This window comes from Syngnathoides biaculeatus, chromosome 22 (assembly GCF_019802595.1).
Source record: "Syngnathoides biaculeatus isolate LvHL_M chromosome 22, ASM1980259v1, whole genome shotgun sequence".
In the NCBI taxonomy this organism is placed as follows: domain Eukaryota; kingdom Metazoa; phylum Chordata; class Actinopteri; order Syngnathiformes; family Syngnathidae; genus Syngnathoides; species Syngnathoides biaculeatus.
In genome coordinates, this window is record NC_084661.1 from 11,362,370 (window position 1) to 11,379,434 (window position 17,065).

At 42.2% G+C, this 17,065-nt stretch overlaps 3 protein-coding genes across 3 annotated transcripts; all 3 read left to right on the plus strand.

Annotated features, from left to right (window-relative positions):
• The first annotated feature begins 521 nt into the window (after nucleotides 1-521).
• On the plus strand, nucleotides 522-2,648 carry LOC133495999 (regulator of G-protein signaling 9-like). Its single transcript, XM_061811109.1, has 3 exons — nucleotides 522-530; nucleotides 613-1,091; nucleotides 1,210-2,648. The coding sequence occupies exons 1-3, from the start codon at nucleotides 522-524 to the stop codon at nucleotides 1,370-1,372; spliced, it is 651 nt and encodes a 216-aa protein (XP_061667093.1). The 3' UTR covers nucleotides 1,373-2,648.
• LOC133495552 (parvalbumin, thymic-like) lies at nucleotides 1,321-9,168 on the plus strand. Its single transcript, XM_061810362.1, has 5 exons — nucleotides 1,321-1,383; nucleotides 7,815-8,069; nucleotides 8,152-8,284; nucleotides 8,384-8,493; nucleotides 9,041-9,168. The coding sequence occupies exons 2-5, from the start codon at nucleotides 8,009-8,011 to the stop codon at nucleotides 9,067-9,069; spliced, it is 333 nt and encodes a 110-aa protein (XP_061666346.1). The 5' UTR covers nucleotides 1,321-1,383; nucleotides 7,815-8,008; the 3' UTR covers nucleotides 9,070-9,168.
• A 2,271-nt stretch (nucleotides 9,169-11,439) lies between these two features.
• On the plus strand, nucleotides 11,440-13,984 carry pvalb3 (parvalbumin 3). Its single transcript, XM_061810125.1, has 4 exons — nucleotides 11,440-11,500; nucleotides 13,142-13,274; nucleotides 13,504-13,613; nucleotides 13,959-13,984. Exons 1-4 carry the CDS (start codon nucleotides 11,440-11,442, stop codon nucleotides 13,982-13,984), a joined length of 330 nt encoding a protein of 109 aa, XP_061666109.1.
• The last annotated feature ends 3,081 nt before the right edge of the window (nucleotides 13,985-17,065 follow it).

The window sequence follows — 17,065 nt, forward strand, 5'->3', positions numbered from 1 at the left end:
TTAAACATTTTTTTTCTTTACCTCATCATTTAAAATAAGAACTTGTTTTGCTTGTCTTTTTTTTTAAATAAACACGACAAGAAATATCCATCTGTCCTATTTGTGTATGTTGGCTGTGTTTCCCGTTTGTTTTACACACCCCCACCCCCCCCCCCCCCCCATTCGTGAGTCCCAGCACGACTTGTACTTGTACTGCCCCCCTCCCCCATGCATGACGACTAATAAAACCTCCACCAACGCCTCATTTGTCTGTCCCGTCACCCCCCGCGATGTCCATCCGGCCGCCGATGACCGCCCGCATTAAGTTCCATTGTCAGCTGGGGAGTCTAATGATGCAAAAACGTAAGCAAAAATCATATACAGTTTCGGATTTATGAATATATAATTGTTTTTATATCATTGTGATGTCCTTTGGCTGATGTCCAACCAGCAACTACAAACATTATTATTATCAATATTATTTTGTGGAACGTACTGTACTGACTGTTCTATTGTAAACAAGCTCAACTCTGTTCGCAGCTATGTTGTTAGTGCAAGCAGCGCACATCAGTTGAGACACACTTTGAGCTCCAAAAACTAATAAAATGTCATCAGAATCCTCCCGACCAATAGATTTGGCTCGTTCCCTCCCATTTAAACGGCAACAGCTGTCATCTCTTTAAACTTCCCGCGTTTTTGATCCCACAGCTATGCCGCTTCACCACCCCGGTGCCCCACCTGGCTGTGTACTCCGGCCTGACCGATTCCCCCTTCCCCAACCCCTCGTCCTCCCTCGCCAACCTCGCCCCGTGCCCGTCGCCGGTCAGCGTAGCTCCGGACAGCACCTCCGGCTCCGAGCGGCGGGCGGAAACCGGCGGTGAGGGGGAGCGGGGCGGCGGCGAGGCGGTCCAAGCCCCCGGACAGACTTGCAAGTCCCGGGTGGTGCTGTCCCTTCGGCGGTTGCTGAGGCGAGGCTGCGGCGTGGGCGGGGGCCCCTCCGCCGTTTTCGCCAGCCTCTCGCCCAAGTGCCACGCCGCTGCCGGGGCGGGCGGGCGGATCCAGCCGATCAGTCCCGATGCCTCCAGCCAGGCCCCGCCGAGGAAAACTGGCAAGTGAGTCCAAAGCAGCATTGTACGCTTACATGTGTTGCTCCTTCTCTTGTGTTCAAATCTGCGTTACTTAATGTGTTATAACACCGCATCACCGATTGCTACGTCTCGGCCGGGGCAGCTTTTTTCAGATCAAGGTCGACATCCCTCCGGAATGCCGGATCTACCCCATCGAGTCCGAGGACGAGGAGGAGGACAACCGAGGCGCCGCCCACGGATCTTTGGGGGCCAAGGAGATCATCTGCCCCTGGGAGAGCCTCACGGCTCATAATGGGACTGGCTAAAAACAAAACAGGTACTGAAAGCTTGTTGTTGTTGTTATTATTTTTTAAATCTTCTTTCCAACATTCCACCTTAAATATGATCAAATGTGCCCTGTGACGTCTGCTCTTTGAACGTCTGAAAAATTGTAGCGCTCCCAGTCCAACCTCAACTCCGAGTAGCCCCCCCCAAATGGAGCCTTATAGATTATTAAATGCCTTATTTATTTTTTTTTTGCCTTACACCGACTAATAATGTCAGTAAAAAAAGAAAAAAAAAGACAAAAACATATTTAATGAGAGGAATACAATTATCAAATGCCAAAGACAACTTTTGGACTGAGCCCTTTGCTTTTAAGTTTGTGTTTTGAATGTATTTCCTGTCCAATGTGAATGTTTATATTTTGTGAGTTTTTACTTTGATTTGAATTGAGACGATTGAATGAAGTGAATACAAAAATGAAAGTCATTTTTGTGGGGCCTTTGGATTGTTATAAGAACTAAAATAATGTGAATTTACAGTGTTCCCCTGTCATATTGTGTTTATTGTTCTGGCCCGCCTCTACATGACCAAATCTTGAGCGATCGTTTTTTAATTTTTTTTAAATGGGATATTACTGAGGTGACGCGGTGGATCAGCTGGTAAAGCGTTGGCCTCACAGTTCTGAGGTCCCAGGTTCAATCCCCCGACACGCCTGTGTGGAGTTTGCATGTTCTCGCCGTGCCTGCGTGGGTTTTCTACGGGCACTCCGGTTTCCTCCCGCATCGCAAACAACATGCAATATTAATTGGACACATTAAAAATTGCCCCTAGGTGTAATTGTGAGTGCGGCTGTTTGTCTCCATGTGCCCTACGATTGGCTGGCAACCAGTTCACGGTGTACCCCGCCTCCTGCCTGTTGACAGCTGGGATAGGCTCCAGCACACCGCGCGACCCTCGTGAGGATAAGCGGCAAAGAAAATTGATGGATGGATATTTCAGTATTCTTCAATTAATATTAGCGGAGCCACCGTTCCTGATATGCTTTTCCGTGTTTGAAATCAGTAAAAGAGAAACACACTCGCTGCTGTCGCCCACAGCCCTCCCCACACACTCACGCGCAAACTTGCCGACGTCATAAGCCAGCATGCCCCGCCTCTTAAAGGCACGTGCATATATCAAATAATAAACTATATTTACAGTATTACCCTACAAGATAATTTTTTTAATGTAAAATAAATGGGGGTTCACAATACATGCAGCGCGGAGAGGGATTCTTGTGCACGTCGTGAAGTCATTTTAGCAAAATCCAGTTTTGTAGGTGATTTTTTGGACCGTAGCGATGTTTACGGGTTGAAGGGGTGTGAAATTGAAATTCAATGGTGTGGTGTTAGACGGGTACATTTTGCAGCTTGTGTCAAGTGCCTCAATGATGAGTACCTAAATAAATAACTCTTGTCTTAAATTGAGATGAATTAACGATGTGTTTGTTTTATTCACTACTTTTACCATTCATTCACTAATTCACAGTCAAAAAAGAAAAAAAATGAAATTCATGACACATTTATGTGTAAAAAAACAAAGGGATTAAATACATAATAGGATTTTTTTTAAAAATGTCATTGGCTAAAAATAGTGGTGATGATTGTTGAATTTATTAGTTTTTTAAAAATCATTTCTTTTTATTGTTTTAAAATATACTCTTTTTTAAAAAATCTTTTTAAAAAAAATTATTATTATTCAAATAAAAAAATGAAGGGATTAAATACATAATAGGAATTTTTTTATGTCATTGGCTAAAATAGCGGTGATGATTGTTGAATTTCTAAATTTTTTAAATAATTTATTTTTATTGTTTTAAAATATAGGTTTTTTATTTTTTTTAATTTATTATTATTCAAATATTTATTCAGAGATATGTATGTTCATTTTCCAATTTAGCATTGCATTATGTATTTAATTATTCAAAGAGTCGTATTGTTAATCCACGTCGGTCCTGCGCAGATTAGATTGACATGGCAACACGGATGCTGAAATCCCATTGGACAAAAAAGAAAGAAAGAAATCCAAGGGGCACATACAAAGACTGGAAGTAGTGCGGCCAAGGGGTAATATTACAAAATTTAAAAAAAAAAAAAAAAAAAAAAGAATGGGCTTTTTGGAATAAATGAGCACCATGACATGGCCCAAATTGGGCCGGCGCTGACTGGTCACGACTGGTCAGAGTTGGACCTGGCTGGTCGTGTCCTCCCTCTGGCAACAAAATCACTGATGCTGGAGTTTCTGCTCGACACACTCAGACAGCATCAGGATGTTGTTCCCCGAAGTGAGCAAGGGTCCGTCTCCGCCTCCGTCCTGAAGAACGGGATTCGGATTCTGCAAAGAAACCCGCAAGTGGCGGCCCGAGCATTTTCCCCAAGAAACCAGTCGGCTGTTCCAGTAATAGTGTAACACGGCGTGTTCCGGTTGCATTTCGTGTATGCTCATAATCGGATATGACCCACATCGTGGGCCCAAACGTCAGATGAGGGTTACAAAACACAGTTTCTACATATTTATTTAATTTACCAAGGTGAGAAAAATAAGCGGAAAGGGGTGATTATGATTTCACAGAAGGCCACATACAATACATCACAAAAGTGAGTACACCCCTCACATTTTTGTATATATTTGATTAAAACATTTCATGGGGCAAGACTGAAGGAAGGCTCAAAATAACTCCACACAAGAGCATTAATGTTTAATTACAAAAGTTAAAAAAAAAAATCCAATATATGTAGTATTACTATCAAGGCCAAATCTCCGTAAAAAAAATATCAAAGGGTAATGAAAGTGCTTTTGTAATCTATGAACTCTTTTAACAATGTGTGAGCAAAACAAAATGGTTATGAAAGATGTTTATGAAATTTTATGACCACGCAATTTATCTTTCAGTGGCTAATCTTACAAGTGATGATTTAGACATCACCGTGTGGTGTTAGTGTTCATATCCGCATACTGTATATAGTATACTTTATTTATGCTTTGTGACCATACTACATATAGAACATATATATTAGTGATGGGTGACATTTTTTTAAATACTTATTTTTTTGCAGCATGTGTTGCATGCAATGCAAAGTTGAATTATTAATAAATTTTTTCTAAAAGTACGATGCACTTCCGTTCACCTCGGTTAACAGGTAATAAAAATTTTGAAGTATTTTTTTTAGTGCGGCCGGATAAGTAATAGTCAATATTAGTAAATTAACATTTGTATTAATTTGTTCATTATTCATAATTTCCTTAACATACATAATACAAATCTAAAAATATGTTATTTTATCACTAAAATAAACAACTCACATACATTTAGAAAATAAAATAAATAATAAATAAAATAATAAATGTTAGTTTTTTGCAAATGGTTGATAATGTACATTAACTATGAACATATTATTTTTATTATTATTAAAATGAACAATTTCACAGGAAATATGCACATAATATTGTTAAACTGAAAATTTTTTACATTTTTTAATGCACGATTGGTAAATTAATTCTAATTAAATGACGTGAAAAGAAGAACATTGACACTATTTTTTAAACAGAATTTTACGCAAAATACAAAAATGGAAATGAAATACTTTCTCACAATTTTCCATTTTTTATTGAACATTGTGTGAGTTTTTTCTGATAAATTGTGAAGAAATAAGCATGCATTGTTGTTGTCTTAGTTTTTTGAATATTTACATTATTTTTAGCTGACTGTAAATAAATAATGAAATGAGAAAATCGATTGCTTTAGTATGAATAACATACATACTTGCATCAATTATAAATAATAACATTAGAAAACGAGAGTAGATTGTCATTTTATGATCAAAATCCTCCTCCGTGCATATTTTCTCTTTACTTTCAAATTCAAATGTGGCACTTTGGTACAAAAGTTCCCCCTCCATGACTAAACAAACGCAAACATTGCTCATGGACGAAGTTCTCATACCTCTGGCGGCTCCGAGACAAAGCGCGGCTCCAAATCCGCGTCTCAAAATGACCTCCAGACCACTCCCTAGTTCCCTATTTCGCAAGTGTCTCCTCACCAATGCAGCTGCGGATTGTGCAACCGCCGCAAACTTACTCATATCTCTTCATACACGACCAGAACATTTTTAAAAAGTGCAACTTACCATCCATCCCTCTCTACCTCTGTCCCATCCCCCTTTTTTCCCCTCATCTCATCCATCACACAGGAAGCCTGGTCTTCCTGAAAACAAGCACGGGAGTAAGGAAAGGCTCAAGGCCGACGGTTGTTGGTGTGTGTTTGGTTGGGGGGGGGGGGGTAGAGGATGTTATTGTCGTCGCTACGCTCCTCGGACTGTCGCGGGTCGCACCGTTGGTCCATCCTGAGGAAACGGGGTTCACGTCACCGTGTGGTCCGGCCAGAGGCCCTCACGTGTTGCCTTGCGCGGCGCGATAACGTCCACGTCAATCCACTGCATTGCGCACTAAATTGTTATTTTACAACTTCAAATCAGTCAAAAAAAATGTTAAGAAAAAGAGGCTTTTATGACAACAATTCATCTGGATTTCATAAAAGTTCCATCCAGTCATTTTCTGTAGCGCTTGGAGCGTTCCAGGCCACGAGTGGGCTGGACCGATCCCAGCTGAGCTTCAACAAGAGGCGGGGTGCACCCTGGAATGGTTGCCAGCCCATTGCAGAGTACATATAGCCAGTTTAGTATCACATTTACACCTCTTGACAATTTTGGAGTCTTCCTAACATGTTTTTTGGAATGTGGGAGGAGGAGGCCATAAAAAAAAAAAAAATCCACAGTCACAGGGAGAGGTTCGCAGACGTCACACAGGAAGGCTGAAGCCAAGACTCGAACCTCCAACCAGAAATCCGTGCGGCAGATGTGTGAAACGCGCCGGCCTGCTGTCGTCAGCTTCCATATGATAAACGTAACATGTGGCGACGAGGAAACCGCGTCCTGATTGTGACAGAGGCCAGGATAATAACAGGATGTTTACAAGTTGTGGGAATACTGCGCGTGCGATTATGAGAATGGCGAGGAGCTGCCGAACGAGACTGAAATGAAATGTTCATTTATATCCGTCGCCACCACATTTATTATTTAATCCATCCTTTTTGTATACCGTGTGTCCACATTAGCCTATCCCAGTTAACTGTCACGAGCCATTGGTATGGGGGAGGAACCAAATGCAGGACTCCGAGGCAAAGGCATAATGTCCAGTGTCCGCAACCGGTGACCCAGCAAATGCCCGTGACGAAAACTCCGTCATAGTCATACATGGTCAATTAACGTGCCAAATGCGCAACAACTGTGACGAGCGCCAGAGATGGCACCGCCCAGAGTGGTGGCCAGGCCACGCCCCTCCTGGCAGTGCCCCAGCCCCGGTCATGACACTAATTTTGGGTGAAAAACAGATTATACCTCAATCTGGTTTGCTAGTCCAGATTTACAGCCACTGTGCTATGGGGAATGATTCAAGTTCACTTCTTCTTCTTTTCCTTTCGGCTTGTCCCGATTAGGGGTCGCCACGGCGTGTTATCTTTTTCTATCCAAGCCCATCTCGTGCATCTTCCTCACTAACACCAACACTCTTCATGTCCTCCCTCACCACGTCCATCAACCTTTGCTTTGGTCTTCCTGTCGCTCTCTCTTCCTTGGCAGCTCCATCCTTGTCACCCTTCTACCAATATACTCGCTCTCTCGCCTCTGAACATGTCCAAACCGTCGAAGTCTGCTCTCTCGAATCTTGTCTCCAAAACATCCAACTTTGGCTGTCCCTCTAATGAGCTCATTTCTAATCCCGTCCAATGTGCTCACTCCAAGCGGGAACCTCAACATCTTCATTTCTGCCACCTGAACTTCTGTTTCCTGTTGTTTCTTCAGTGCCATCGTCTCTAGTCCGTACATCATGGCCGGCCTCGCCGCTGTTTTATAAAGTTCTGCCCTTCATCCTAGCGGAGACTCTTCTGTCACATAGAACACCAGACACCTTCCGCTAACTGTTCCACCCCACTTGGACCCGTTTCTTCGCTTCCTTACCACGCTCTCCATTGCTCTGTATTGTTGACCCCTGTCACGGCCAGAACACGGGGTTGTAACCCCTACCCCTAACCCTAGGGCCATGACAATCCCAAGTATTTGAAGTCGTCCACCCTCGCTATCTCTTCTCCCTGGCGCTTCTGATTCTGATTCAATTTCACTAAATTATTTTTAAAAATCACAGTGTACAGTATTTTCTCGTGCAGTCATGTGAGTGGCGTATGTTGCGACTGAGCAAAATTGTACCACTTGACTTACGACTTGCATATGAACCCGAGCAATTACTCGACCCACTTGAAATTCAGCGAGGACTCAACTCGACTCCTTCTCCATAATAACTTCTTGAAAGTCGAAAGCGGAATCTCGAGGCGTCCCCGCGCGCGTACTGCGTATGACTCGCCCCCGCCTCCGCCACGTCCTCCATCTTCAGGCTCCGCGCCTTAATGGCGTCTGAAGTGGTCAGCTGCAGGTGACGGGCGGACAGAAGGACGCTGGTGGTTTCTGACACCCGGTGGGAGCGAAAGCCTTTCCACCGCGCTGCCTAGTTTCTTTCTTGCGCGTCAGCGGTCACACAACAAACCGCCGCGGCCTCGACCTCCACCACAACAGTCGCGGAGACTCATCATGGCTATTACCGACGTTCTCGCCGTCTCGGACATCACCTCTGCTATCAACGCCTGTAAAGGTAAAAACTTCTCGTTTTGGTTTTGCTCTGGTGTTAGGATGCCGGAGCCAACATTTAACGGTCTTTTTTAATTATTCTCCAGCAAAAGATTCCTTCAACCCAAAGATGTTTTTCAAAGTCGTGGGTTTATCAAAGAAGACTCCAACTGAGATCGAGAAGGTCTTTAACATCTTGGACCAGGACAAAAGTGGCTTCATCGAGCAGGATGAGCTACAGTTGAGTTCAGGACTGAGTTTTGGGCTTTTACTTTCTCTTGAATGTGGTTTTTTTTTTCTATGGAAAAAAATAAAAACCATTGATATTCTCGCCGTAAGACTTTTCCTGCAGAACTTCTCCAAAGGTGCGAGGACCTTGACTGCCGCTGAGACCAGAGCCTTCCTGCTCGAGGGGGACTCTGACGGCGATGGCAAGATTGGATGGGAAGGTAGTTGAGAAATATATATATAATTTTGTCTAGATCAGGGGTCTCAAAGTCATTTTTGGCATGAGACACATTGTAGTTGTTATGAACGTGAACCCCACCCCAAAAAAATGTCATGTACATAAACTGATGGATAACTAGTTTTTAAATCAGTAGTCAATGATAATATTTGTTCAAGTTACTATCAAAGGTGTTTGGTACCAAAAAATGTTTGCAATATCTTTTCATTTTTATTTATTAAATATGCTGCTTTTAAATTGTGGTACAACATTTTGCAAGAATCATGGAGGTTGACACATATAATTTGCGGGCCACACGAAATGATGTGGTGGGCCAGATCTGGCCCCTGTGGCTTGGGTTTGACACCTGTGGTCTAAATGAAGCTCCTCAACTAACTCCAATTTTTTTTACCCGGCTTGATAACAGCATTGTTTTCACCTGACCCACCACAAAAATGTGAATATTATGTATTTCTCCGTTCATATGAATGTCATTATAAGATTATTACCAATACTACATTTTTTTTTTCTCCCTTTGTTTTATATTTCAGAGTTTTCTGCACTGGTCAAGTCTTCATAAGAGCAGTGTTCTCGCTCTGGTTTTATTGCATGGTAATGATCTCAGGGTGGAACTCTTGTCTAATTTTAACGAAAGACAGCAAAGAAGAAGAGATTTTGGGTGTGTCGAGTAGAAAAAAAAAACTTTTCACGTTAAGCGTCTAAATAAATGCTTACTGGTTATAAATAAAGAAACATATCTCTCTCACAAAGCATCCATTTTTGTCATTGGTGGGTTGCCAGCCAATCGCAGGGCAAACACGAACAAAACAAGCATCCCCACTCACATTCACACCATACGGACCCACAACCACAGAACTGCGAGGCAGATGTGCTCTCAACTTCTCTACCATACCACACCATGAGAACATATCCAGAGTGAAGGCTTGGATGTGTCAAGCAGACCAGGAAAAGCTCATCCATGCTTTTATCTCAAGTAGACTTGACTATTGTAATGGTCTTCTTCTGACTGGGCTCCCCCCAACAAAGCTCATTCAGAATGCTGCTGCTCGGGTTCTGACCAGAACAAAACGGTAAGAGCCTGTAACGCCAATTATAAAGTCCTTTCACTGGCTTCCAGTCAGGCTTAAAATAGATTTTAAAGTTCTGCTACTGGTCTAGAAATCACTAAATGGTTTAGATCCTGAATACACGAAATAAATGCTCATGGAATAAAAAAAACCAGTAAGTACTCCGAGCTCGCTGTACGATATACAAATACATTTTCTTTCCTTTGCTATAAAAAATCACATAGTTTATGTTATTGTTATTGATCCGAGTACAGTAGTAGTAGTAGTAGACATATTTTGACTAATTGGTGTGGTGTGCAGTTGAGAGGACAACAACTTTGGCCGGTTTGCGGAGAACTGGCCAGTGGCACCACAGTTCCGCGCCAGTGCATTTCCTCCTGTTAACGAGTCGCCCGTTATTTAAAAATTTCTCACACTTTGCAACCGGACAGGCGTTAACGACATGACCGCCATCCGTCCTCGGCAGTGTTCAATTACTTAATGAATACAAGTCGTAAAGTTTTATCCCGTTTTATTCCAGCACATGTCAAGTACGTGCATGCGGTTTCGATACGGTGAAGGTCATTTCGGGCCACGGTAAGTCCAGTAAAGTTAATTTTACTGTCAGAATCTGTCGAGCGGGACGATCCCCGCTACGCTTAAATTACATATCTAATTGCCGCTCTGCGAGGATATTTGTAATACAACACGGATATGAAAGAAGGTGCAGGAATAGTTGCAGTATCTGAGGCCCGCGTCGTTCAAGGCGGGAGACCTTGCTTGACCGTGGCAAGTGTCAACACGTATAACTTTAAAGGCGTTTGAGTCCATTCGACCGCCAGAACTTATTAGTCCAGTATTTCAATGTACCACCACTTGTACAGTGAGGAAAATAAGTATTTGAACACCCTGCTCTATTGCAAGTTCTCCCACTTTGAAATCATGGAGGGTTCTTGAATTTTCATCGTAGGTGCATGTGCACTGTGAGAGAGATAATCTAAAGAGAAAAATCCAGAAATCACAATGTATGATTTTTTTTAACGATTTGTGATACAGCTGCAAATAAGTATTTGACCACCTGTCTATCAGCTAGAATTCTGACCCTCAAAGACCTGTTAGTCCGCCTTTAAAAGTCCACCTCCACTCCGTGTATTATCCTGAATCAGATGCATATATATTAGCATTGATTTTTATCAGGTGTTCAAATACTTCTTTTCTTCACTGTATATCTCAGGCGAGTTGGTTGCTATGATCCCAAACAAACTCGGCCAGCTGTCTTCCGTGTCGACACGACGGCCTTACGCCAGACGAAATTCGCCTCCATCCCTCTCTGCGCTCGCGTCAAAGTAGACGACGCGGCCCGAGCGCGCGTTTCGCCCAAATCAGCAGTGCGTATTAATAACCCCATTTAATATCAAGGACTTTTTGACAAGGGCCTTCACACTCCACACGGGCCGACCATTTAAGCGTCTTCATTGAATGTACGTATAAATAGAACAGCTGTCTGCGGGACACATTTTTCCCGTCTGCTTGTGCACCGTGTCAAATACTCGACCCGCGCGTCATATTTCCAGGGGCGCGCAGGTATATAAATTCACGTGGTGTGAGCGCGGAGCCCCACTGCAGTGAATCCTCGCTCGTCTTTGAGATTTAACCTCAAGGTGAGTTTCGGCTTTGCGAGCTTCGACCTGATCTGATGGAATGTATGCAAAGTCCAAAGTTAAGGACTACTTTTTTTTTTTTTTTGCCTTTCCCTTCTTTTTATCGGAGAAATTGGAGTACCTTTTCTGCTCTGAAAGGAACATTCCCAGTGAACCTCATGCATGCATATAACTAACTAACTAACATCCATGCAGTCTTATTTTGTGCCCCAGCAGTTAAAGATGGCATTCGCTGGAATTCTGAAAGACGCTGACGTCACGCCAGCCCTCGCCGCTTGCCAAGGTAAAAACTCTGATGGTGAAGTCACATCAGGATGCGCAATTTATCAGCTACACTTGCACAAGGAGATCCTTTGGGACTTTGAGATTTACCATTGAACCTTCATAGTACTTCAACACATTTTGGCAATGAACGACGAGCGGCCAATGCAGTGTACAATGCAAAATATGGCAGGGTGGACATCCATCCATTTTCTTTGCCGCTTATCCTCACAAGGGTCACGGGAGTGCTGGAGCCCATCCTAGTTGTCAGCATTCAGGAGGCGGGGCACATCCAGAACTGGTTGTCAGCCAATCGCGGGGCACATGGAGACAAACAGCCGCATTCACAATCACACCTATGCACAATTTAGAGTGTCAGAATTAATGTCGCATGTTTTTGGGATGTGGGACGAAACCGGAGTGCCCGAAGGAAAGCCACGCAGGCACTGGGAGAACATACAAACTCCACGCAGCCGGGTCAGGGATCGAACCCGGGATCTCAGAACTGTGAGACCAACGCTTTACCAGCTGATCCACTGTGCACAGCCATACTGTATATTCATTATCCTGCAAAAACATTCTAATATTATTGTTATTATTGATCTTTCCTCTGTGTTTCATCATCAAATCTATGTGGTGCCTTAAATAACTGAACACAAGCAGTTGAGCAACACATATAGACAGACAAAAAGACAATACTCAGAAGCATATATTCTTTACAACAAGTTTGTTATGGCTCAGATTTGGTCTAAATTAGGGTTATGGTGGGTACGGTTAGTGGCATTCATAAACATATAACTCTACACACTGATGTCACAAACTTCTTTTCCTGTCTTGGGACAGTAGGAAGATACTGCGGCCAATTATATTGAGGTCAACACTTTCCAGCTGCGCCACCGTGCTCCCTCAGGGTGGACATTTTTGGCTAATGTTAGCATAGAAACAAACACACTGTATATTGTTTAGCTTGTATATTTTGGAATTTCTGGAAGGTTTTTACACTCCTTGTGTGTGACAGCTACCAGCCGCACACAAAATGTGATGAAAATTATGCCGGTGCAAATTTTTACCCTGCAACAATACAGTTTATGCCTCTACTGAAAAAACAACAAAACAGGATTCTGGTTGTAACACCACCCAAAGCATTGTATATATATTTTATTTATCCCATAATGACAAACAGTAAATAAATACTAATCACATAGATCCATAAAAAAATTATAAAATGAAAGAAAAACATGCTAAGAGAATGTAATTATTTTAGCAACAGGTTGATTTTAGAAAAAAAACAAACAAAAAAAAAAACCCAGAATGGGCCCACTCCAGTGACTTTGGTTATTTAATAACTAAATAAATTATTAGCAGCACAGTGGATCAGCTGGAAAGCGTTGGCCTCACAGTTCTGAGGACCCGGGTTTGATCCTGCGTGGGTTTTCTCTGGGCACTCCGCTTTCCTCCCACATCCCAAAAACATGCAACATTAATTGGACACTCTAAATTGCCCCTAGATGTGACTGTTGTCCGTTTCAATAGGCTCCAGCACTTCCCGTCTCCCTCGTGAGGATCAGCAGCAAAGAAAATGGATGGATGGATCAAAACGAGCATCTGCCAAGCAATGCGAGCGCTGCGTCACTAACCATCCGCGCGTCTCTTCTCCTGGCAGCTGCCGACTCCTTCAACTACAAGCAGTTCTTCGCCAAGGTCGGTCTGGCCGGCAAGTCCGCCGACGACATCAAGAAGGCTTTTCACGTCATTGACCAGGACAAGAGCGGCTTCATCGAGGAGGACGAACTCAAGTAGGCGGAACGCTGTTGCGCCGGCCGATGCGGATTCTGATTTGCATTTGCAAATTTAACAATGGCTCATCTTGCTCTCTTTTTCTTTTTTTAAATACCACAAAAATATGGCACTTGAACAGGGGTGTGTAGACTTTTTGTAAACAAATCACGGTGAAGACATAAAAACAAAAACGAAGTCGGTGGTGCCGTTGATTTGCCTCTTCCTCGTGTGACTGTGACGGTGCAGGCTTTTCCTCCAGAACTTCTCTGCTAGTGCCCGAAGTTTGACCGACAAAGAGACCAAAGCGTTCCTCGTGGCCGGCGACGCCGACGGCGACGGCAAGATCGGAGTCGAGGGTGAGAATGGGCCTCTTTTGTCACCATGCAGTCAATCACCAATTTACTGCAATAATTTTTTGTTTGGTTGATTAATTTCCAATCATGTTGAAATATGTAAAAATGTCTTTATTCACATGACGCTACAGTGATCAAAATGTGAGATCGCTTTATTAACACACTTCATTTCAATTAACTATTCATTTATTACAACTTTATTACACTTTTTTTCAGCTTGCTTCATCTGTCTGTTTCCAAAACCAAATGAAGCACTCTAAAGGCTTATATTTGAAATGATGAGAGCTTACATTATAATTCATCTTTCTTTCCCCCCTCCTCCTGCCTCCCCACCCTCTCTTTCACCAGAGTTTATCTCTTTGGTCAAACGTTAAACAAACAAGCTGACAAACATCTTACTTGACTCCTCTTGAGGACGACAACTTGATCCCAGACGCTCGTCTCTTCTCCTCCCTCACTCCCTCCCTTCATCTCCATTTTTTCCCCCATTTGCCCTTTGACCTGCGAAGCTAGATTGAGGCCCTTCACCCCCACGTTTGTTCCTGTTGCCCATGATGAATGTAGCTGTGTGGCGTGGTCGCACATCTTCCTTTTTTGTCCCTCGTTCTTTCTCTCCCCAATCCTTCCGACGTCGTTGTCGTATTTTTGACAACAGCTGTTATGGTAAACAAACAGACGGTGAGAAAACAATAAAGATGCTTTTTCAATACCGCGGCTGACGCCGGCCTTTATGCCGTCAAGTGTGAATATTAACAAGCAAGTACCGGTAAATCTTTTGTTGCTTATTCTTGAGGCGTTTGGCACGTGACCAGTTTAGGAGATTATTTTTACATAATCGTTTTCTAACCAATGAAAGAGAAATCTTTCTAAATTACCTAAAATACCTCTGACAACAAACAAATCATTTCATGACTGTCAACGTAAATCCAGCAGGGGCAGGCACGGTGGATCAGCTGGTAAAGCGTTAGCCTCACAGTTCTGAGGACCCATGTTCGATCCCCGCGTGTGTGGAGTTTGCAAGTTCTCCCCGTGCCTGCGTGGGTTTTCTCCGGGCACTCCGGTTTCCTCCTACATCGCAAAAACATTGCCCCCGGGTGTGATTGTGAGTGCGGCTGTTTGTCTCGTTGTGCCCTGCGATTGGATGGCGACCAGTTCAGGGTGTACACCGCCTCCTGCCCCTTGATAGCTGGGATAGGCTCCAACACTCCCCGGGACACTCGTGAGGATAAGCGGCAAAGAAAATGGATGGATGGATGATTCAGCAGTTGTGTCGGATCTTATAACATAATGCAGATGTCCCTAATGAAATGACTGTCACGAACGCTTGGATTATGATCACAAGGTGGCGCTGTCGCTTTTTTTTTTTTTTTTTTTTTTTTTACAAAATAGGCGAAAGCTCATTGATTTAATCAAAGCTTCTGCTAAAATATTAAAATTAAAAAAACACCTTACCGTTAATTAAATTAACACATAGTTGTGGTACATACAGGCAGTGCTGACACACCAGAACCCCAGGAGGGCCCCAAAAAAAAAAAAAATACTGGAGAAAATAATGACCATAATTCCCTGGGTTCTATGTTCCCTATCAATGTTGCATTGGCCAGAAATACTGACTGAAACCACAAGAGATGAAGAGAGAGGAAACCCATCAGTGAAAGTAGCTGGTGGTCATGGTAACCAGGTGTAATCATCCCTCCAATGCAACTCCCACCCTAAAAAGAAATCCCTAGGAAGAACTTCCATTGGTGCTGAAGCCGGGGAATAATTCCTAGTTTGGGATTTTATGCATTTATTTAATATTTTCATTGAAATCTGTAGTGCTCTGCATATTTTTTTTACTCAGACTGTGATCAAACGCAAAAGCATTTGCGTTTAGCATTTTATGCGCTCAAAAAAAGAAATTACAGACAGCAAGAATTCCGTAATACCTCTAGAATTATTTTAACATAATATTCCCCCCCCATGTTTCTCAATAAATATATATCATATAAAAGGGTTTTATAAAATAATAAATGAAAACAAAGTTCTATATATATTTAATATTTATAATCATTCAATGAAATAATTGGTTAACCTATTAATAAGATACAATTTGTATGAATTACTGTATTTCAATTCTAATATCAGTTTAAAACATGTCCTTAATGTATTCTATAAAATGGTTAATACTGTAGTTTTTTATTAAATTAACTATAATAAATATAGTATAATTAATTGTATTAATAGAAATCAATACTTTATTGATTTTCCTTAATTAAATGACATTCAATGAATTTAAACATGTCCTTAATCTACTCTATCAAATTATTAATAATGTAATTTTGATTAAATTAACTATAATTAATTTTCTTACAGTTAATTGCAATAATAGAAATGAATAGTTTATTATATTTTTCTTGATTCAATGATATTATCTGCATTGTAGTCAACTCACTTTCCGCTGTATTAAAACAACAACAAAAATGTCTTCCTTTGTCTCTTGAAATGATCAATTTATTTATTGTCAATAATAAAATAAAAGCACAGTTAAAAATAAATCATATAAAAAGAAGTTTTATTTTCTTTTGATTTGATGTATTTATTGATATTTTTATGTGAAAATGCTGTTTGCATTTTGACATTTGATTTGACCTCATCTTTTTTTTTTGGAACATCCAATGCGAGCACACTAAAGTTTGCCCGGCCCTCCATGCACAGATTAAAGAGACCCGATTACATGTGATACGTGGGTGAGCCCTCATGTGCTCATGCCGAGCGAGAAAGGGATGGAGGATGAGGGAGGGGAAGGCGGAGCGGGAGGGATGGGGGAGAGCAGAAGAAAACTGGATTGGATGAACCCCCTTCACATTTTAGCTGAAGGAAAGAGTGAGCAGCGGCTATAAAAAGTTCTGCTGAATCGGACAGGTAGAGGAACGCGAGCGGGATCCTGCTTTGGAAACTCAAGCAACCCGATCAGAATATCGAAGCTCTTTGTTTCGGACCTGAGAGGACACCCGCTCGACAGAGGTGAGTGCGTCGCACATCTGTATCTCATGCGGGTCAGGTGAGAGACGCAGAAGTACAGTACATAGTACACAATGTTGTCATATTTGGAGTGCTGACTGAAAACTTGAACTGATTTTAGTTATCGTATTGTAGGGGTGTCAAATTCATTTTCATCGGGGGCCACATATTAGTTTCGGTTTCTGTCTGAAACCAGGAAAATCTTTAATTGACCCATCACATTTACACATTAAATGTATCAACTACTTCTGGAATCACAACTCAAGGGTCACGGGTTTTTCAACTATTGTTGATGTTTGGTAACACGAAAATGCTTGCAATATCTCAACATCATCATTTATGATATGACTTTTTAAAATTTGGTTCAAATTTGAATAAAAATCATGCAAGTTGAACCACATCATTTACCTTCACGGGCCACATAAAATCACGTGGTGGGCCGCATCTGGCCC

Coding starts and splice junctions, on each gene's coding strand:
- LOC133495999 (XM_061811109.1), top strand. Junction 1,092..1,209: donor CCGCCGAGGAAAACTGGCAA/GTGAGTCCAAAG, acceptor CGGCCGGGGCAG/CTTTTTTCAGATCAAGGTCG.
- LOC133495552 (XM_061810362.1), top strand. CDS start 8,009: ATGGCTATTACCGACGTTCTCGCCGTCTCGGACATCACCTCTGCTATC. Junction 8,070..8,151: donor TGCTATCAACGCCTGTAAAG/GTAAAAACTTCT, acceptor ATTATTCTCCAG/CAAAAGATTCCTTCAACCCA. Junction 8,285..8,383: donor ATCGAGCAGGATGAGCTACA/GTTGAGTTCAGG, acceptor TCTCGCCGTAAG/ACTTTTCCTGCAGAACTTCT.
- pvalb3 (XM_061810125.1), top strand. CDS start 11,440: ATGGCATTCGCTGGAATTCTGAAAGACGCTGACGTCACGCCAGCCCTC. Junction 11,501..13,141: donor AGCCCTCGCCGCTTGCCAAG/GTAAAAACTCTG, acceptor TTCTCCTGGCAG/CTGCCGACTCCTTCAACTAC. Junction 13,614..13,958: donor CGGCAAGATCGGAGTCGAGG/GTGAGAATGGGC, acceptor CTCTTTCACCAG/AGTTTATCTCTTTGGTCAAA.